General features: G+C 41.7%; 2 protein-coding genes across 3 annotated transcripts in view; one reads left to right on the forward strand and one right to left on the reverse strand.

The window, feature by feature from the left end:
- The first annotated feature begins 1,832 nt into the window (after positions 1-1,832).
- rflna (refilin A) lies at positions 1,833-10,003 on the forward strand. The gene is made up of 4 exons (XM_085367974.1): positions 1,833-2,089; positions 2,200-2,543; positions 6,665-6,774; positions 6,878-10,003. Exons 2-4 carry the CDS (start codon positions 2,325-2,327, stop codon positions 7,209-7,211), a joined length of 663 nt encoding a protein of 220 aa, XP_085224100.1. The 5' UTR covers positions 1,833-2,089; positions 2,200-2,324; the 3' UTR covers positions 7,212-10,003.
- A 4,954-nt stretch (positions 10,004-14,957) lies between these two features.
- Positions 14,958-22,005, reverse strand: part of ncor2 (nuclear receptor corepressor 2) — a 94,001-nt gene continuing 86,953 nt past the window's right edge. For both annotated transcript variants that reach the window (XM_085367134.1, XM_085367133.1), the window contains exons 39-46: positions 21,628-21,746; positions 21,247-21,416; positions 20,979-21,113; positions 19,958-20,103; positions 19,802-19,855; positions 16,946-17,134; positions 16,032-16,211; positions 14,958-15,941 (exon numbers count right to left, since the gene is read on the reverse strand). In XM_085367134.1, the coding sequence (XP_085223260.1) occupies positions 15,739-15,941; positions 16,032-16,211; positions 16,946-17,134; positions 19,802-19,855; positions 19,958-20,103; positions 20,979-21,113; positions 21,247-21,416; positions 21,628-21,746 (1,196 nt within the window). In that variant the 3' untranslated portion in view covers positions 14,958-15,738. The remainder of the gene's footprint in view (positions 15,942-16,031; positions 16,212-16,945; positions 17,135-19,801; positions 19,856-19,957; positions 20,104-20,978; positions 21,114-21,246; positions 21,417-21,627; positions 21,747-22,005) is intronic.

The raw sequence follows: 22,005 nt of genomic DNA on the forward strand, positions 1-22,005 counted from the left end.
AAAGGTGCTCTATTGGCCGTTTGAGTACAGGGAGCTCATTTTTATGTTCAAGAAACCAGTTTGAGAGGATCTGAATTTTGTGACATGGACTGTCATCCTGCAGTAAGTAGGTATCAGAAGATGGGTACACTATCCTCATAAAGAGATAGACATGGTCAGCAACAATACTCAGGTAGAGTGTGGCTTTTAAATGGTCCTCAGTTATTAGTAAGGTTCCAAAGAGTTGCAAAAATATATCCCACATTCTTACCCCACCATCATTCCTCTCTCCAAGGTTGTCTTTAAGATTGCACTGATGTGTTTCACATGAAGAGGGTTTTATTCATCTTCAACCTAACTGGGACTTAAAATTCAGAGAGGTCTTTTTTTTCTAAAGCTATAAAGGATACTAAACATTATATGCAAGTCTCAAAGGCTAAAAGTCGGCGTTGTGGTTGGTTTAAAAAGTTTATAAAGCTTTAGCATGAAAGTATTTAGAAAGTTTCACAGTGAAAAACAAGATTATGGGGAAAAATATTGTAACAATACCGGCATTGTGTGTTTGAAAAGGGTTGGAGTGGGAAAAAAAGACTTTTGAAGTTATCTAAAATACACTTGGAAAAAATATCTTTTCATGTTGGTGAAATTGCAAGAAAATGTCAGCAATACAAGTTTCAACCTGATGAATCACAGCAGTAACACAAAAAATGGATAACACCCAGTATACTAACATTGCTAACAGCAAACTAAACTACAGTGCTGACTGCTCAGTGCACAGACAGGACTTACACCAGTTACTCTTTATGTATGAATGGCTACTGGGCCCTGCAGAGGCCTGTGACAAAATAAGCTGGCAATGGTGCAGATGATGAAGGAGAATTTCTAAACGCATTTTTATTTAACTTCAGTCATAAATCAATGAGTGATTTATTGATTTGCAAAATATGAGTAGCATGTATTAATTGTAAATGACCAATTCACAAGTACATATTATCCAAATACAACTTAATCTCCAAAAAATGATCTAAAATAGTGTTGAAATTTTATATATTTATTCGTTTCTAATGACACTTTTGAACTTTTTTCATGACATGAATGCCCAGAGACAGGAAGCGAGGCCTTGTGGGGAAATGAATGGGAAAGAATTTACTGTCAGAAATTCTTCCATTTTATTCTTATGCTTACATTTTTTTCACTCTCTCTTTGGTTAGGGTGAGGCAACAAAACTATTTGGGTGAGGTCTCCAAAAAATACAAACATGCTTCCAACCGAAACAGTCCTGCTGAATATCCATGCATCCTCATAGACGCACAAAATCGCATTTTGTGACTACTACATGAATTGCCACGAAACGGTGCTAATAATTAATAAAAGGGTTGCTTTGCTGAAGTCGTATATCATTAACTTACAATTAATTATTAGTTATAACCAAGTGCAAACGCTGAACAAGTGCCAGAACAATTTGCTTATTATACTTATTTGTTTTTAATTTTTTCTTCTTCGCCAACATTATAAAACGACTCCATCACAGCATCTGTTCTCGTTACTAGCGGATGATTAATTACTTGTCCCTACCTAGTAATTATAATATATCTAAGCAGATCGGCGACTGCAGCAGTCAGGAAATTAGATAATTTGCTTAAATGCGCGTCAGCAGGTTCGCAAAACACACCAGCCAAAGTGTACGGGAGGAGCAGGGAGGATGTGCTCGCCCCTGTCGGTTGTACATGGAAGTGATCCAGATCATGAGGGCTGGACTAGATCCAGGTACGAAGGGGGGGCCGAAAAAAGCCTGGCAGGATCATTAAGAGGGAGCTCTCCAGTGAAGAGCGCGCACACACAGGGCGCACACATACTGGAACACACGGTCAGAGCAGAGGAGCTCTCATGCAGCTCGGTGCCAGACGCGCTGTCGACTCTTTGTTTTTTTGCGCGAGTTTTACTACATAGTTTTTTTTTGTTTGTTTATTTGGTTGGTTTTTTTAAATTATAAATCACATAATATTTCACGTTGGAGCTGAGTCCGTGGCTACCGTGTGTTTGTTTCGGACGTCTTCGCGCATATTTGGAATATCTTTCCGGATTAAAGTGGATACTTGACACCGAGCAGGTACAGTAAAGTTTGAAGCTGAGCTGATATCAATCTGAGGGTTTTGTCCAAAGCCTGTGGCCAGTGGTTAAATGTCATTCCCTGATTTTTTTTCTTTTCCTCACTTGCAGAAGTCTTCTTGAGAGAGTTCGCACAGGATTGTTTCTGCTCGACTCAGGAGCGCTTCAAGGAAAGAAAAAAGTATTGTGAGTGCGACTGGGCTTCCTTTTTTTTAAATAACTGAGCCGTCCCAGAAATGGTGGGGCACCTACATTTACAAGCGATGGATGACAGCCTCAAAGGAAAGAACCGGGAAGGTCTGCTCGACAGTCCAGATTCGGGTTTGCCCCCCAGTCCAAGTCCGCCCTTCTGCTCGCTTTCTCCGGCTCTGATCGAGTCGCGCTCGGGCAGCTGCACGACGCCCGTCGAAAGCCATCATGGATATTATAAGAAGGAAAGCAGAGAAGGGAAACTGGTAAGAAACAAACTGTTGCACTTTATTGTTTTAATACCGCCGTGTGAGCGGAGAGCGGACACTTATTCCTGCTCTTTGTGCCCAATTTTGCACTCAGATGCTTCAGTGACACAATGAATTAAAGGACAAAGGAGTTCATCTTCAGTAATGACGCTGAAGGAAGAGAAACTGAAAACCTGAAAGTCATTTTAGCTTTTGGCCAGGAACAGATTTCACATCAGTCCCCCTCACACAACATCTGGAAGCTCTCTCTTGCTTTCTCTATGAGTGCGTGTGTGTGTTTCTGGAATTCAGTTGCAAACTTATGAATTTGCACTCTTGCTACTGGGCCCTCCACAATACAGTAAAACGTTTTTATTTTTTCAGCCTCGTGCATCAGCTGGGCCCTGAGTCTAACCCTGTTACGAAATTAGGGCCCAGGGACTCCCAGGGGTCCTTTCCAGAATTCACTCAGAACGATGACACTTATTAACACTGTTACTTCATCAGCATGAATGAAGGTGGCAGGCTGAGCAAATCAGTAAATAGTCAAATGTGATCAAAATAATAATGGTATTTGAGGATTTGCATATGAAAAACCTTGGATCAGGCTTTTACTCAGAGTCTGCTGTTGCTACAGGATCGCGACTGTGAACTTGTAGACAGAAAACCAGACTTTTAATCCTGTAAATTAACCGTCAGCAGCAGGTCAGTGCCCTCTTTTTGAAACCTGCTGGTTCAAATTAGTTGATTTTTAGGGCAGTACTTCAACCTGTTTTGCTTGTTATCCTAAAGCTATGTGCAGTATTAGCCTTCACAGTCTGTCATGTTGCATTCTCATGGGGGGTGGGGGATTTAGAAAAGTCAGTAGCACAAATATGTACAGACAGTCCCCTACAGGTGCAAAACTGTCCATTTCAAACACTCATTTATTTGGCTATTTTACTCTGACTTTGATCTCTTGCTTAATATTAATATTTTTGTCCATATCTTGCTAGTCCTGCTCAATCTCTGAACACTCACAAGCCCAGCTCCTTAAAAAGAATAGAATTAGAAGCATCAAAATGAAGTTGCAGGGTATCCAAGAACCTCAAAAATCACCAAAAAGATCACTGAAGTCTAAAAAAAAACATCTGGACATCTGGAAGCCAGCATCTTTCTGCATTAAATGCTGTTCACAATGAGTTTAAATGTGGAAGTAATAAAAACTCTGTCTTTATATAGCCTTTTTGATCTTTGCTGTTTCTTGTCTTATCTGAAAATCCTAAATAGCTTCCTGCCTATATGATAAACAAATGTGCAAAATGAGTCAGACATTGCAGTTTAAGGCAATACTTTGTTTTTTGTTTTGTTTTTTTGCTGGGTAAGCAACATAACATGAGACATTGTCTCTTCTTTCAAGGCAAACGCTTTTCATTGGCACGTCCTGCAGTGAATCACATGACGAGGCTGATTTGATTGAAAATCATTTCCAGGTCACTCCCAGTTCCAAAAGTCTTAAGAACATGTCTGCACAGGCTGAGGTGGCTTTTAAAGTGTTTCAAAAGAGGCCTCAGAAATGCAGCGCTGCATCCTGGGAGGTGCACGAAACTGGTGTGTGCTGGGACGTGAAGCAAAAAAAAACGATCATCTAATCCTCTGGAGGTTTGGATTAGAGTGACTCCTCCGCTTTGTGGTTTTTCCCTCTTCTTTTTCTTTTTTTAAAGAAAGGAGCTGCTCCCGCTTCTGTCTGTGGGCCTGTTTGAATTAAAAGAGTCAAATATTTCTATCTAAAAAACAGTTTCCCCAAGTTTACTGAGTATAAATCTGCTGGCAGGATGAAAGGAGGTGTAACTATGCGCCGAATTTTGTTTGTTTGTTGTCTTTTTACTCCTTCCAAATCTATTTCTGTGTTGTTTTTGTATGCTACCTAAGAATAATCCTCTGGTTCTATTTCGAAGGTGCAGGGGGGGCTCGCTAAAGCGACCTCAGGCCATTGCACAAGTGTTTGATGACCTCTCACTTCTCAAATTAAACACAGATAAATGCTCAGCCAGCTTCGTCCGTTTTCAAACGTGGTTCAAATTCATGCAGATGCAGGATAATTATTCCTATATCTGCATCTTTTTATGTGTGAAGAGATTTACAGGAGCGACAGGATGCATGAAAAGCACATGCGTGGTCGTGTAATCGCGTGTATTTCAGAGGCTGTGGACGTGTCCAGCTCAAGGAGGTGGCTCCAGCTGCTGGTGGATTAGACAGGAAGGACAGGAAGGAGACAGATGACTTTTTCTTACATTTGGCTTGCTGTGGGACACTGATGAGCCTGGCTCTGCCTCTAATGCCTCTACTGCTGTGCAATTCAGCAAATTTTGGTATCGATCAGATAGCAAGTGAATACAGGGTCAGTGTCGATACTAATACCAATACTTCAAATCTATAAAGGTAGCTTATGTAAAGGAGAGCAGCGTGTCATGATTTTAGGACAATGCAGTTATTTACGTTTCATAATAATTAGTTTAGACAACATGCATTTTGAAACTGGATGTTTTTGGAGACTACTCGGCTGTCAGCTCTCCAGCTGTCCGTGTCTGTGTCTGCAGCCAAGTAGAATCTGGGCTTCAGAAAGTAGAAACAAAGTATCGATCCTACCGGGCTAGTATCAGTCCGATACCAATACCAGCACTGGTATCAATACTATTGATATTTGGATAACATCCACACAAACACAGACTTTGCTGCAACAAACAGCCTACAGTTGGAAGTCTGTGTTTGGGTTGGCGTTTCTCTCCATAGCTCGGCATTGTGTGGGTTACTCAGTTGCACACTATTTCTTCTTACGTGGATATGTGCTTCCAGTGGGGTGGTGGTGGTGGGGGGTGCTGTGCTGTGTGTACATGCTCGGGGATACGGCGCCTGGAGGAGGCCTCCCCTCCATTCACAACTGTTTGCTTTGCAGACCTTGCCAGAGCGCACCGTCTGCGGAGAAATACCTGGAATGCTCTCCACGCTGGAGCAGCGGTGGAAAGACAATCAGACCCTCGCGCGCTGTTTCCAAGTCACAGAGCAGAAAAACGAACCAGGCTGAGGTTCGGCTTTTTGTTCGCTGCTGCGTGGCAGCTGTTGAAGCGCGGCGCCGTCGTACAGACAGCCCCGCGCGGCAATGATGGTAGGCTGTAGGTAAGACGAGCTTCTCGCGGTGATCTGCAGCGCCCTTGGCCTTCTCTTGCTCGTCCCCTGTAGCGGCATGTGCAGTCCAAACCGCAGCATGTGACAGCTTCTCCTGTGTAATGTGAGAGGGAGCAGAGCTGCGGTTGTGGAGTGGTTTGATTCAGACGGGGTTAGAGTTTTAATCGCACGTGTACAGAAAAGGGTTCGTTGCATTGTTGCTGTACCAGCTTTTGTGTCCACTGAAGGCTCCAGAGGGGGCCAGTCTTGTAGGTCAGAGGTCAAGTCACAATCAGAGCTTCAACAGACAAATTATACAACAAAACCAAATAATGGGGGTGTGCTTAAAACAATACTTCAAATTTGTATTGCGTGATATTTGGAAGAGAAGTGTTGTAATCCACATGTCATAACAACGTGAACAACCCTGTGTAGTAACATATAGCCAATAAACTGTACAGGTATTGATTGGAGCGTTTTTGACTTCAGTAAGAAGTCAGCTTTAGCTTCAGGAGGATATGGGGACAAATTTGTTAATGGATTAAAAGAAAATGTCTTCAATCAACATAATTAATGCATGTGAGGTAGTGCAGCTAACCTTTTGTAATCTAAACTCATTTTTTAAAAAGCACATTGAGTAACACGCTGCATCTCTACCAGCAGTGGTGTGGGTGTGTTAACCTCCTTAGAGCTGGGATGTTGGAACATAAGGGCAGGAAAAGGAGGGCTACGTTTTTGAACTTTTAAATGTATTTTAACACGTTTTACAGCTTTTCCTGTTGATAAAGACAGGCTGGAGAGTGAAAGTGTTGTTGTCGTCTTTCTGGTCTAATTGTTGTAGTACTGGCCTGTACCTTTAAAAAGGAGAGTTGTTGCGAGGTTGAGAAGAAACAGGGTGGGGACTCCAGTGATTTGAACTGGCTCTTTTGGGATTTCTTATCTGGGATGATTGTTTGCTTATATGTGAGATTGTAACCCGTGTTTTCTCTGCACAGCTGCCCTACCTGCTGCTGAACTCCACGGGAACCGACCCCAAGACTCGCATGCACCCCGTGTTCTTTGGAGAAAGCATCGAGGTCAACCCCAAACCAGAGAAGGAAATCAAGTAAGGGCGCATGTAAAGATGTGGCACTGTTTTTGCATCCTCTTTCATCTCTTTATTGATCCACTTCACGTGAGTTTCTTAACAGCCACTTTGTCGTTTTCAGGTGTAACTCTGAGGTCAAGTACGACTCCGACAAGCACTACCGTGACCGGGTGTTTTGCACCCCCGTTCCCACGGCTACGTCCTTCAGCGAGACGGTGGTGGCGGTGCGGAACTGCACCTGGAGGAGCTACAAAACCCAGGTGTACCTGGAGCCCCGGCAGAGGCCCGTCAGCTACCAGAGCACCACCATAATCTACCCAAAACATGCCAAGAACACTTACCGCACCACGCTCAACTACAACGCCACAGGCTCCCGCCGTTGGTATGTCTCCACAGTGAAACTGGAGTCAAGTGAGGATACTAGTCCCTGCATCATCTACACAGAGGACCTGTAGGGTCTGGACTGCATCAGCCTGCACAGGAACAAAAGCTATTTGGTGATTGTCCTGGTTCTTTTCTCTTTTTTTCTTCTTTTTTTATTTCAAGGACAAAAAAACTCACAAAGGCCCACACTGAGAGGGAAATACTTCAAGCAATATCTGGACTCCATGAAAACCCTGCTCTGTTCACCTTTACTGGCCATGGAAGAAACTGCAGTGGCATTTAATAACCTGATTATATTTAGATTTTCTACTGTTGCAGTCTCTAAAAGGAAGGGCGCTGGGTTTCTGGCAGCTCAAAGCTGCGCTTCGGTGGTTAATGTCTTATTTAATTACAACGCTGACAAGTGGCCTTCGCACTACTTCGGGTTCCTTTGCAACCTCAGTGATGGCAATGATCAGAATGTAGATATCTGTGTATATAGAGAAAAATCAAGAATGACTCGTGTTTTGGATTTCAGCCGAGCCTTTGAAAAATCAGTCACACACAATGTAAAGCTTTCTAAATAATGGCTTTATTGCACTTGTTTTCTATATATCACAGTTCTCTCCAAGGGCTTTTGGCACAGCACGGGGGAATTTCAGGACTGCGTATGAAAATTTGGACCAAAGAGCATTTTGAGTGAGACTGCACACTGAGGCAGCGCACTCGCTTATCATTGGACACTTTCAATTCAAGCTTGTGCAGTTTGATCGAGAGAGCTAAGGCTTTTATCAAAACAACACAGTTAGAGAGGATATATGAGGAGACATGGGATCTCCGTAAAAACTCTCTGTAGCATTATATTTAACTGTGTCGGACCACGACAGCTGTTCATATAAAACAAACGCGCTGGTGAGTGCAGTCAACGATGCAGTTTTGGTGACTGGTCCTTGTTTGCTCTCTAGGAGGTGCTGAAGGGCTGCAAAACAAAAATGAATAAATAAATTAGCAATAAAGAGTTTAATGCTTAAAAAGTGAATTAAAGTGTGGGTAAAGGACCACATCATCTGTAGTTCCAGTATAACTGAGATCAGGACCTTCAACAGTGATTCCCTTTTTTCCCCCGTCTTTTTCAAACAGTTCACTTTTAACAATCAGATTGAAGTATGTAACACTCCCTCGTCATAATTCTCAGTACAGAACAAACTGTACAGTGGCGCTCACTCATCTGCTTCTGTTAGGCCTACAAAACAAGAAGCTTTTCCAAATTCACTCTGTGCAGTGATCTTACATCTGTTTTAACTGTTCCTCGTGTTATTGCCAACACTGCTCCACATTCAGTGGCAGCGGACACTATGAAAGACAACTCGTTAAGTGATTTCATTTAAAGATTGAGGAATACCTTAGCGAGTAAAACCGTCCATACTTTTAAGTGATAATAAGAATAATAATCGATTTAATCTCTGATGTCGAATCACAACTTGTAGCATACCTTCCAAAAAGCCAGTCTTACACAACAAGCTAAACTAGAGTCCTGCCAATACTGTCAGCTGATATTAGCAGACTTATCTGTGATAAACACATTTGAAAAGCAAGGAAGAAACGGGAGAAACGCTCTTAAGTTGAACTCATGTTGTGGTTGTTGTTGCACAGTTTGTCCACCAGAGGGCAAACTATGTCTGCAGCTTTCCTCCAGGCAGGGCACTGGATCAAACTCCACAACCAGCTGATGTGAGCAGTCAGCAGACAAGTAAATAAATAACTACACAGGAAAAATGTGAAAAGTTGGGGGGGGGGGAAGGAAATCTGCGAATTTTGAGAAAGTTCTGTGTCTGAGAAGAAAAAAAATATTGGCCGATAAATCGGGATATCTGATATTTAAATCACCCGATACTGGTATCAGTCTAAAAAATCCGGTATCAGTCGGGCTCTAAGCTAAAGTAACATTTAATTAAGAAAACAGAGCACTGTTTCTGTTTATCAGATATTTAGTAAAAACTAGCCTGTGAAATCAAACCTCTGTCACCGATGTGCAGACTTTATTTAATAAAATCTAATTAACTAGGCGAGTCTAGAATAAACTGAGCATTTCCTTTTTTAGATCCATGGTAGCACAAAAACTCACAAAAGTGAAGCAGTGAACCCACGCCACATTTCTCCATTGAGGGTTTCATCTATTTCTTTATGTGTGTCTAATATAAATATATGTACATGTTTTAATTATTGAACATGGCAAATATTGAAACTTCAGACTTTACCTCAAATTTTCTTAGGTATCAATTTTAAGTCATTGCCAGTGTGTGTTGTTGATTGTCAGTTTAGGTTTTCTTGTATTTTCACAGTTTGAAATAGCCTCCGGGTTAAGTGTCAAACGGAAAAGTAAGGCGTGCACGAAGCCGAGGCAGTGCATCAGTACTGTAAGATGGGGGTATTTTTAGAGAGGAAGAAACAAATATAAAGGGCGAGAAGAGACGAGACAAGCAGATCTGCTCTTTTCAAAGTAAAAAAATAGAGAGCGGCTGAGGAAATTGTTCAGGAGACGGGTTTTTTTCTACAAAACAAAGCTCCTCGGGAAGATGTTACGAGTTTTGCAACGTGCAGATGGTGCGAGAAATGTCAGAGACAGCCTGTGAAATGTCAGAGGATAATGAGAGACAGTCGACCAGTGTCGAGTGTAATACTTTGGTGGCTTTATGTGAGATCCTTTGTGTGTTTTCTAACACTTGATTTTTGTTACTGTAAAATATTTTCCTGTTGTATATGTGGTATCGAGGCACTTCGCAATTCTCTTTCTATTTTTGTACGCCAATCATTGTTGTTATTCTGATCGAAGAAAGTAATTTAAAACAAAAGATGATTATCCTGATGGAATAAAAGACAAGCAGTTCCCAAACCTTACTTCTGTTGTTTTTGTTGCTCATCTGTGATCACGGGAAACAGAAACAGGTGTTTCTATTTGACAGACTGTACCCCATTAAAATAGAGTCGAGGCCTGTCCATCAGGCAGAGTGTAATGTTAATGTTTTTAAAGCGTTGTCCAAGAGCAGAGGCTGTAAATCAAGGTGGCGATCGTTCCGCATGTTCATCCTCGGCTGGTTTTAAATATCAGACTGCAGCAAAAATAACATAAGCTGCTGCTGCCAGTGTTGGTGCGGGTTTTTGGATGGGAGTCTGCTGCAGCCCACATCATCATTCGGCGCCTCATCCGTCTCTCCCGTGGCGAGGCAGCAAACGGGGCCTGACCGCACTTTCACATTTAGGACCTCATCTATAAAAAGCTTTTTCTTTTAGTGTGTTAATCCAAACTGTACATTTATTATTTTTAAACAAACCACCAAAAGGGAAGGCTCACCCCAAAATTAATGTTAGAATACAGTTTTTCCTCTATTTGTTTCTAGCAGGGTTTTAATAGTTTTGCAATTTTCATTAGTTTTTATTTTTATTTAGTTTTGACTTCAGATTTTCAATTTTATATCAGTTTTAATTAGTTTTTACCAATTGTTTGCTAGTTTAGTTTTTATTTTTTTGAAAATCCTTAGTTTCAGTTTAGTTTTGATTAGTTTCAGTTATAGTTTTAGTTGTGTTTGCAATAATTAAGTGCAACAAAATCCCAGTTTCGTCATATCAGTCATGCTCTTCTGCTTATCCTTGGGTATGTTGCTATTCCAGCTACCACACCCTGCACCCTGGACAGGTCGCCTGTCTGTCGCAGGGCTAACACGCAGAGACAGACAACTCACATTCCCACCTATGGGTTCTTTAAATAAATAAATAAATAAATAAATAAAGGCAGATGAACAACCATTGATACCAGGCAACTATAAAATGTATATCTTGGCCCCAATGAGACTATTAACTCTTGCAGCACCGGGTGTTCGTAATTTTGGTTCAAGTGAATTGATAAACTTTTTGAAGGCAATTGACTCACACGGTTATGTAGATATCCCCGTCCTGTTGTCTCGGGATGCATCACGCTGCCTTGCCTGGGGTTAGCTTCTGTTTTCTGGGGATGAGGGTTGAGTGTGCTCCCTTCTCAAGGTAAGCTAGGTTAGCCTTCTTGTGTGAGCTTTTCAAGAGCACTTTAAGGTTTGTGGGATTTTTTTCCCCTTTAGAAATGTCCCTCATAATTTGTCTCTTTCCACTACAAGACACTTGCTTTATCCAAAACACAGTCATATTCAAAGTAATCCCAAATTGGACTCTGGCGCTTTCTCTCGACTTTTCCTGACATGATTCTGCGCGTGGACGGAGCAGCAACACAGACGACTCGACTAACGTACTGCCACCTGCTGGCATAATGAGACACAGCAAGACAAATCTGGAAACTAAACTTCATTTTCTCCCTTGACTATTGTATGACACGCACACATCTACGAAAACTAAACACATTTTTGCTATAAATTCAGTTAATTTTAGTTTTGTGAACACTCATTACAGTTTTCCTTTTTTATTTTTATTTCCGTTAACGAAAATGTTTTTTCACTTCTAGTTTTCGTTAACGATAATAACCTTGGTTTCTAGTGTGTGTTCTACTTTTGTAGACATCAATAGTTGTGGAAATGTCTGCTTCCTCTTGAATACAATGTAATTATTATCAGCTGGCTTCATGGTGCTTACAACCTTTTAGTGTCAGCTTCCTGTAGGAACTACTTTATAGCTGCATCTCAGTAAAAGAAAAACTATCATTGTGACTAGAGGCTTGTTGTAGTGAGAGCATGCCCCACCATATCTGAGCCATTTTGGACGGCTGACAAAATAGGAAAACCACAAGCAGGTAAATATACTCTCACTTTATTGTGAAACTTCAAACTTCACCTCAAATTTGATTTGTTATCAATTTTAAGTCCCCCAATGAGGTGCTGGAAACATTCCTCAGAGATTTAGTTCATTTTGACGTGACGGCATCACACAGTTGGAGATTTGTCGGCTGCACATCCACGATGAGAATCCCCTGCTCCACCCACATCCCAAAGGTGGGTTGAAATCTAATTGGAGAGGCCATTTCAGTAAAGTGAGCTTGTTCTCACATTCAAGAAACCAGTTTGAGATGATGCGAGCTTTGACAAAAGAAGATGTGCACACTGTGGTCATAAAGGGATGGGAACGGCCAGCAATGCTCAGGATGGCTGTGCTGTGTGGTGTAAAAGAAGTGATTTATCGCATCTTAACACCACCAGCAGCAGCACCAGCCTGAGCTGCAGATGCAAGGCAGAACGGATCCAGCCTTCAGAGATGCTCTTCTGCATACATTCTGGGTCTAACAGTGGTTATCGGAGTTACCGGTGCCTTCCTATCAGCTCAAAGCAGTCTGCCAGTTCTAACCTCAGACACCAACGATGCATTTGTGACCACAGTCTCTTCTGTCAGTCCTAATAATTATATAGCAGATTGAACTGGAACTGTGCTGCTGATGCTTACCGACTCTCAAATCTTATATATCATATGATTACAAAGTGAAATTGCATTCTACTGGTCGGTTGATTTTAGGTTTTATCAGGGGTTTGTTGAATTCGGCAAAATCTCCGCAGAGCACATGAAGCAGCTTTACTTTGTAGCTGCAAACTTAAATTTAAAATGCAGCTCGACCCATTTTCTTCAATTCTTCTGTTTAAGAAAGAAGAAAAAAAAACAAAACCTCACAACAAGACATTTAACATGCAACTGAAATATTTGCTTGTACCGCCCACTGCTGTAAATCAACCGCCATTACTTTAGGCTCCAGTAATAAGTACAAATGGAAAATGGCAGCCCCTCAATCAAAGCCCCTGCCAATAAATAACAAGACTGAGACCATGAATGGCAATAAGCTTTTTATTTAAACATTAAGGCAGTGTCTCTTTTGTTTTTCATTTTTACACTGCTATCCACAAAGCTTGCTGGTGGGCATGTAGAATTTAACCATGTGAATATGTCTTCTTTCTTTTCTTGTAATACCAACCTTGAAGCAAGCCACATAAATATTTACATCTCTTCAGTTGTATATACAATCCTTGCTATTATACAGTGGGTTATAATAAAAAAAAAAAAATGCACAAAATGGTTGAACAATGTGTTGTTTGTCAATCCCCCACCCCTCCCTATCCCACCCCCCCCCCCCCCCCCCCCCCCCCACTGGACAGTCCAGGGAACACCATCAGCAATCACCTTTGTCCTTTTAGGTTTGAATGATTAATCTGGTTTCCAAATGAAACAGGCGTGCACTGAACAAACAGTGAGAACAAAAAACAAACTGGATACATGTTAAAATTCATTTTTAGTATACTTAAAAAAAACATATTAGTCAGGGAACAGCTGGATATGGCTTAGTCTGTTTAGCGTCACATTCTTAAATTTCATCAGTGGATAAGTGATATACACGCAGAAACTGTTTCTGCCGTGCCTGATCAAATAAACCATCCATCAGTCTTGACAGAAAAAAAAAACTTTAAAATAAAAACTAAAAGAAAGAAAAGAAAGAGACCTCAAACACAGCTGAGATGAGCTTTTTGCAGGTAAGGCCAGCTAGATGCTTCACCGTCAACAAGGTAGGATGAAGGAGGGAGAGGAGGTAGTCCTATAACAGTCATGTTTGTGTTGCGAGTATTACGAGCTTACTGCCGCTGCTTCCCAGTCCCAGGCAGGGAAGGAAAAACAGAAGCTTTTCACATCAATTTACAGAGTTAGGGTGACCTTTAAAACGCTGCACGAAAATGTGCTAAAATTGTGAGAAATCGTCGTGTAAAAACTACCAGGATGCTTCTGAACGCCTCGCCCCTCCACCTCCTCTGACTCGTACAAACTCAGGAGCTGCAATGAAGTACACTTGAATTAATTTGTCATAGGTCTGTTGTTTGTTCAAGCGTCTGATGCAGGCCCAGGTAAGCAGTCGTTTGACACAGTTTTGTCTTGTTTAGTGTACAAATCGAATGAGTGAAACATTTAAAAGCTAAGGCAGTGATGGATTGGGAAGGGAGGAAAAAAAGATGTTTCATTTGTTTATTTTTTTGTTTGTTTCTTGTTTTACATTTCCCTGTGTGGACAGTATAAATCCCGGCATGTGGGGGCTAAAAAGAAAAATTGTGCGTCACTTGAGTACTGTATATTGTAAAATAAATGGCACTTAACACTAAGAATATCTCATAACTGTACAAAATCTGCCTGGATGAGGAGTCGAGTCTCAGTGCCTCTTCTGGGCAGCAAAAGGTCAGAGGTCAGATCGGGATTCTAGCAGGCCAGAGGAACCCGACACTGCCATGGACAAAGAGTCATAGAAGGATGGCTTCTTTTTTAATTCTTTAAAGTCACCTTTTTTAATGCAAGGAAACTCGAGTGATGCTGTGGAATTCGCCTTTAAGCAGCTTTAAGTTTGGTCTGCAAACTGGCTCGAAGCGGCTTAAGTCATCGATCACCGAAATGTGATTGTCGCTTTGAGTGCGGGGGAGCTACACAATAGAGGTGGCAAGACCAAAGAACAAAATGAGCAGATGTTGAAGGAGACCTCCACAGTGGGATTTTCTACGCAGTTCTTGGGTCCATTATTTTTTCCCACCTGACACAGGAAACAATTTCTTAAATGCCATTGTGAACAGATTGACAACTAAGTGCTTAATATCCAAAAAACCGTTTCAACAAACACAGACATGGTTAATATATATAAAAAAAACAAAATAAAAAAAAAACAGTGAGAGTGTCACTTGTCTCAGTGCCATCCATCTGGCAAATCATCTCTCCGCACATGGATTCCTGAAGTCAAACTAGGGCTTTGCCTTTTCTCCAGGGCCCTCCCCACTATGTGACGACATCAGCAACGAACAGCATGTTTACCCTGTAAACCAATGATATGACCCACCCACATAACAATCTCTGCCTGCCCCCCCCCCGCAAAAAAGATACATTCTTACAACAAAATGACACCATCAAAAGTTCACCATCAAAATGTACTAAAGGTCTCAGCTCACCAAACACAGGACTGGACTGACAGAATTTAAAGTAAAAAAAAAAACAAAACCAACAAAAAAGAAAAAAACCCAAGGAAAAAACAAACACGTCGATTCTCCTCCTGTCCACCCTCGCATGTGTTCTTGTAGTGGTAGCAGTGCTCAAGCCACGTACACCTGGAGTTCACCATGAAGAAATACGAGAGGGTCATCCGTGTGCATGCCGCTGCTCTCAGGTCAAATCATCTGTCACTAGAGCAGCAGTCATCGGCCTCCTGACCGGACCAACGACACAATCTCAGTCCCCTCCACACAAGTGTAAAAACATTAGACCAGGATACCCGCAAAGGGTGGAGGTCCATGTGTGTATATCGATAAGGCCAGTGAGGAAAAGTAGTAAATTAAGAAGAAAAAAGAAAAAAAAAGAAAAAGTGATTTGTCCTTTGGAGCAGTCCTGGAGTGAATGCATAACATGTAAGCGCAAACATACATACACGTGCGTGCACACATGCATGCACGGGGGGTGCAGCAGTGCTCCACTTCGTCGCTGTTTGGCATATCAGGTGCATGAGAGGACGACGCGATCCATTCTCGATGACTGATGGAGGAAATACGTGTTGGAATGGTGTGGGAAGGTCTGCGGATGCCGTGTTTGTGGAGGTGAGTGACCGTACGCAGGTCCTGTTTAATCTGCCGTTTCCAGTCACTCGCTGTCGGACAGGGTCTCGTATTGAGACACAAGCAGAGGTTTGTGCTCCTCCTCCCCCCAGGAGGGGCGACCCTGTCCGGGTCCCGACCCTGGTCCCTGGCTCCCTTGTTGGCCAGAGGAGGGTGAATGAGCAGGCATCGGTCCGCTGGGGTAACGCATGATCAGCGGGTTGCATGGAAACGGAGTTGGTGTTGAACCTGCAGAGAGCAAAACCAAAGAGTTGTTAGCAAGTGTTCACACTGCACCTACAGGATCTCATATGAAATCAGTGTCACAAAGGTTTATACCTGCAGACAAAGGCCGGTCCTCCCAGACACGGTTGGTGAGCGGGGTTCGCCTGTTGCAGTCTCCCTCTGAGTGGACCGAGGACACTGAGGAAGGTCTCTCACCTCCTGAAAGCCCTGGTCCTGGAGACTTTGCCTTGCGCCCATTAGAGCGTCCACTACCCTTCGAGGACTTTGTGCCTCCTGCAAACAAAGGAGATCAAGCGCCGATCTGAGTCTACAGTATACTCCGTTTAAAGATGCTTATTCTGAGCCACCTTTGGCCACATAAACTATAGCTTCCAACATTAATGTTTACGTGTATGGTTCTGTTTGTCACAGCAACACATCAGTAACGCCTAACGTACTCAGGAGCAGGTTTAATCAATGTAAACAAGATTACAGACAGAGCTAAACCGTGTCATTTCAGGAAAATTACCAAGCACCGCTGCTCTATTCTTGGGTTGCAATCAGTGTATTGATAATGACAAGAGCATCGACATGTGTGATGTGTATGCTGAATCAGCCAGTTGATTTCGTAACTTTTAGGCAACAAACAGAGAACTCCATAGTGCTTCCTTTATGACTTAAAACTTGCTTTAACCCAAAAATACACTTCGGTACGGTTGCACAACAGATCATATAATTCAGCTAACTGATAATATTTATTACTATAGATGAGAAGCATGTTAGACCAATTGTTAAAATGGAGACATCTGTTTAAGTAGAAACACCACTCCATAAATAGAAATGCTGGCCACAGAGATTTCCATATATATGCCAAACATTAGGTAACATGATACAAGGACAGTGCAAGGTGCCATTGATCAGATGGCACGGATGCAAATTCTATAAAAATATAGTGTAGGTGTAAAATTTGAACCTTTGGATTCAAATCCAAACCAGATAACGTATGAAGGTTTCTTAAGTGTTGGCACCTTGTGACAAAGAGTCTTCAACTCGCCCCTCTGCAGACAAACCGGAGCTCAGCGGGGTAGCAGCGTTGGATGGAGAGCGCTCCTCAGATTGATCATAATTGCCCATCAAAGCCTTTCTTATAATGGCCTCCAGGCCTATTGAGTTTCCAGGCGTTTCTGGGGCTGGGTTTTGGCGGATGTTTACAGGTACTGTGAAAGAAGAGATCATTATAAAGGTTAATAGTTGGCCGAAAATCACAACAGTGAGATGCAAAATGGTCAGAAAAGTAAAAAAAAATATGTAAAAACGCTGTTAGGGAGGACGAAGAGCATCAGCAGTGAATAGAGTAAGATATCAAAAAATACAGGATTTCTACTTGTTGGTATACACCAGCCTGAGTGTTTCACACTTGTACTTAAATTCAGTTACAGATGTAGCGTTGAGTGAATAAATAAAAATTAAAAAAAATGGTTGAGCTGCAGCCTCTTCTCCGCGCACACACACGCACGCACACACACACACACACACACACACACACACACACACAAAGAGACAGCACATCAGCAGAGGCAGTGAAACCAGGTTAAGTTAAAAATAAATGTTCTGGCAACAAGAACCTTCGTTACTGAAAGAGCAATCAAAGCCTTGGTGTAGGCCACTATGCAAAACACCTGTTAAATTTAAAACCACTGAGCAGCTTCAGTTCACACTTGTTAGCACCTGTATTAGAGCGCAGAGGACTGTGGAGAAACCAGAAAACTCCACTCAGCGTTTACTAAAGCCAATTTCCAACTCTGTCCTGGTTTTAGATTTCTAATGGACTTACTAAAACTTGTTCTTTATCTTCAAGATTAAAAGACAAAAAAACCCCTTAAAAATGTATTTAGGAAATGGCAGGAGATGCACTGTTTGGAACCAAACTGACTCAGAGAACAAAATTAGTGCAAAAAATTACTCCAGAATCAAAGCATCCTTTTAAATTCGTGATAGATTTGCAAAATCTAGAAGACTGGCTGAGAGAGCGAGGAATGCACACAGAGTATAAGCGCAGATTTCAAGCATGTGTTCCTCTTCAGTAACAGCACGGCAATTTAGATCAGAGATCGACAGCCGAAGAAATATTTGCCCTGATATAAAAGCGTGCTCTTCTGTCACAACCTGACAGGTAATGTTTGGAGTTCAGCAAAATCTGAATATCCTATGACTGATTACTAGAGAGGAGTATATATACATGAAGGTGTGCTGACTAAAGGTTTTCTTTATGCACTGAATTCTGTAGAAATATGACAAAACCTGAACTCTGTTACTGCTAAAAGTACCTTTGCTGCCTGTAATACATCTCTGTCATGTATACTTCTTGTATCAGGTAATGTTTTCCTCCTAACAGCTCACTTCAAGCTTGGCTCAGTTACATTAAGATACCAGCCTTTTTACACAGCAGAAATGTGTGAGGATCAGGTCTAAACGTTCTGCAGGACCGAGCCAAAGCAAAGGCAACACACTCTTGAACAATCCACCTGTGCCTACAATACTGCCAACATCTCCCACTTGCATTCCAAATAAATTAGCACTCCTAGTGTCATATATCACAGCTATGTCAGGCACAAACTAAGACATGCTTTCCTCCCCTGGCATTAAAGATTGATGCAGTAAAGTGTTTTCTGTGGTTAGTTTAAATCATCTCCTTCCTAAATATTGTGCTCTGAAAGGGAAACTACGGCAAATACATATCCATTCAGTCCACTACTGTTTCAGTTGCAAACTGCAGCTATGGCAAAAACAAGCAAACAAAAAAAAACCTCAGGATTTTTTTTGTTTGTTTTGTTAAACACTTTCAGAAACAGTAAACAGAGTCATAATTGTCAGCCCAGTTATATGAAAACTGTGTTTAAATTCAAGTTAAGCAACAGAGGAATTCACAGGCTAGCATAAAACTGCAGAAGATGATCGTCTCACAGAGATATGGAGCCCACCACCACCCACAATGCTCTCAGACATGTGCCCATTCCAACCACACCCATCTTTGACTGATTCTAGCGGTGCATTAAACTGCACGTCTTCAAACTTTCGTGGCTGCCTCTTGCACGGTTGTGATGTGCCAAAGTACACAAAACTGACTTTGCGTAACAGTACAAGTCTCCAAGAGCACAGTTTGCTGATACAGTCTTAAGTACTGTGGTTGGTAATTAGCCAAAGCTAGCATTCAAATCAGAGCTTTGTGTCTGCACACAGAAATGGATTGTTAGCTAACGCTTCCTCACCGATGGTGAGACTGTAGGAGGAATTTAAACTGTAAAGGTAACATGTATAGATGCTCTCATACATTTTCTCATATCTAACAAGTAGGAGACCAAGTCAAGCCTACACTGCACCTGCAGCACACTTGAGCAGAACTTGAAAACATGCAGCTAGCACTGTTCCCCAGTGAGCAGCTGATAGCTGTGATCCATGACAGATTAAAGTCTGCCAAGGTGGTGGACATCAATCTTCTTAAACCTAAATCAAATGTGGTGCAGTTGTGTAAGTACAAAGACCGGTTTTTCAAACAAAACAGAGCTAAAATGAAATTTCTGCACTTGGTCAACAATATCAACATGACTGATTTCTTTCTACATTTATTTTACTTCACACTCATGTAGCATCTGCCTCTTGCAGACCCTGTATTAACCACACAAAGGAAGATCAAGCGCAAGTTGCATTTTGAATGTTTGACTTTATGAAAATGCAAAGTTATTTTTGTTTGTTGATGATGCCAGTTATGCAATTCTTAGGTAAAGCTGCCGATCCATTATTATCAAGAAGGCACGGGTATCTCGGCCTAAACGTTCGCTCATTGTTCTGCTGTTTATTAATAGCAATGTGGCTTAAATGATTACCTGCAGTTGTAGATGCTGGCATATTGAAGATTTCTGTTCCAGGCTGACCAGCATCTGAAAGTGTAAACAGGGTTTCTTATTTACGCTCCATTTAAATTAGAATAACATTGTTTACTACTGAGCACTCGGTAAGACCAGTCCTGATGTCAGACTTACTGAAATCAGTTTCACTTCCCACTACTGAAATCATCTTCTTGATGATTTCCTGTTTTTTTGATTTCACAATAGCAGAGTTGCTCTCAGTCAGTTTGCTGAAGAAGGCAGGAGGCTGGGAGGCATTTGGAGGAGAGTGGGAACCCATCCTGTAGAAGAGAAAGTACTATGATGTCAACATGCACACAGACACAAACTAACCCGACTCCTGTGACAAGACAATTTAATAAGCACACATGTAAATATAAGGGCTTCATCATTTTAAAATTGCAAAAAACTTCCAAAACAACAACAACAACAACAAAAAAAAACACTCATTTATCCAACCATCTACTGGTGTGCACTGCTGTGACGACAAGCCCACATTTTTTGTACTCAGCTGTGGTACCTGCCTTCTATACTGAGAATTTCCTAAACAGTTAAGGTGCTACATTCAAGGCATCAGGTCATGCCACCTTATCAAGGAGCAGATGCTCTTTATTGACGTTAAAGCTCCTCCTTTCTCCTACCTCAGAGATGAAACACAGCACAATCAGTTGTTAATAAATGCTGAAACCTGGCAATCACAATTTATGGCCCAGAGGATTACGTGACAATCATGCCACCCACTTCGGTTGTAAAAACTTTTTCAGTGCAACAAGGCTGCCAAACAGATACGCAATCATTAAAGTTTCCTATTTCTCTGACTGAAGAAAATAAAAAGTAGGTTTATTAACCCAGAAGCAACTCTGTTATCTGGAGCAGAAACTCCGGAAACCACAATCCAATGTCAGAGTCTGTCACTGTCCTTTAAACATGACTAAACTACACATACACATGTGACAGGTACAGTATATATGCAAGCACAAAACAGTGGGCTACTATTTCATGACCAGGACCTAAATTTTGACATTGTGTTACAGAATTTGCTCAGTGAAATAATCTAATTAGTGGTGCTAAATGTAAATAAACTGTGCTCATAATGGACTTTTTGGAGCGGACTCTTGATTTTCATGCTGCTGCTCCAACCCAAATCCAAACTTACCCTTGCTCTCCCTGCTCGCTGGGGTAGGAGGCTCCTCTCTGGACTTCAGGTTCAGAGTTGGCTCCAGCAGGAGACACCGGTTCGATGCCGTCAATAGAAACACTGACAGGTGATGTTTTAGGCTGAGGTGGAGATCTGGAAAACAGCATGAATATCATAACTTTGATTATCCATTACATATATTCTATGACATAAAAATCTTTTTATCACTTATTTAAGATAAGACAAAAGGTTAGATGCACTAATTGCACCCAACAGAGATTCCTACCGGTCTCTGTTGCGTTCTCCACCAGGTCCCTCGGCATAGCGGGTCCCCTGAGCAGACTCCTGTGAAGTGGGAGGGGGCTGGGAGGCACTGGGTGGACGGGTCAAGTCCAGGACAGGAGAACCGTGGTAGCTTTGCTGCTGGCTCTGCCTGTAGTCTTTAGTTATCACCTCCTGTTTGGGTGAAGATTATCAACATCAGACATTACACAACACTGTCTGAGATAAACTCTATCAGGAAACCTGTGTGTAAGGATTTTATTTTACTCTAAAGAAAACTAAACACATTCGACATGCATGCATTTGCTTTAATACAAACGCCAACTTCTTTTATAAAGCACTTCTAATTATTAGATTATTTTATGCAGTAGTTGAGAGGGCTTACGCTGATGTGCTGTGCCAGAGTGACCACCCTTTGGCTGCCTTTGACACAAGGGGACTGGGGCTGCTGGCCTGGAGACAGTCTCTCTTCAGATGGAGAACGGTAAAGACCGTGTGTCATAGCTAAGAGTCGAATCCAGAAAACACACACACACTTTAAAAATTAGTTTGGATTTTCAGGTTAAGGTGACATAATTCCAAACCTTTGGAATGTCCTAAAGAAAACAAGCATTTTTTTTCCTGAGATGTCTCTACACTCATCCAGACTTTTGTAGGCTCAAGGTGCAAGCTTTGGAAAAAATAAAAGAAGAAGAAGAAAAAGAAAATATATCTAAATATGAGTAAGTGTGAAGAGGTCTCAAGATATTTTCAGTGCACACTT

The sequence above is a fragment of the Diplotaxodon limnothrissa genome, linkage group LG12, assembly GCF_057381915.1.
Source record: "Diplotaxodon limnothrissa isolate DT_005_m linkage group LG12, D_limnothrissa_male_GT1.1, whole genome shotgun sequence".
Lineage (NCBI taxonomy): Eukaryota > Metazoa > Chordata > Actinopteri > Cichliformes > Cichlidae > Diplotaxodon > Diplotaxodon limnothrissa.

Bases quoted from the DNA above. Each gene is read 5' to 3' on its own strand.
- rflna (XM_085367974.1), top strand. From the start codon at position 2,325: ATGGTGGGGCACCTACATTTACAAGCGATGGATGACAGCCTCAAAGGA. The intron at 2,544-6,664 runs GTAAGAAACAAA...TTCTCTGCACAG, and splicing joins AAAGCAGAGAAGGGAAACTG to CTGCCCTACCTGCTGCTGAA. The intron at 6,775-6,877 runs GTAAGGGCGCAT...TGTCGTTTTCAG, and splicing joins AAACCAGAGAAGGAAATCAA to GTGTAACTCTGAGGTCAAGT.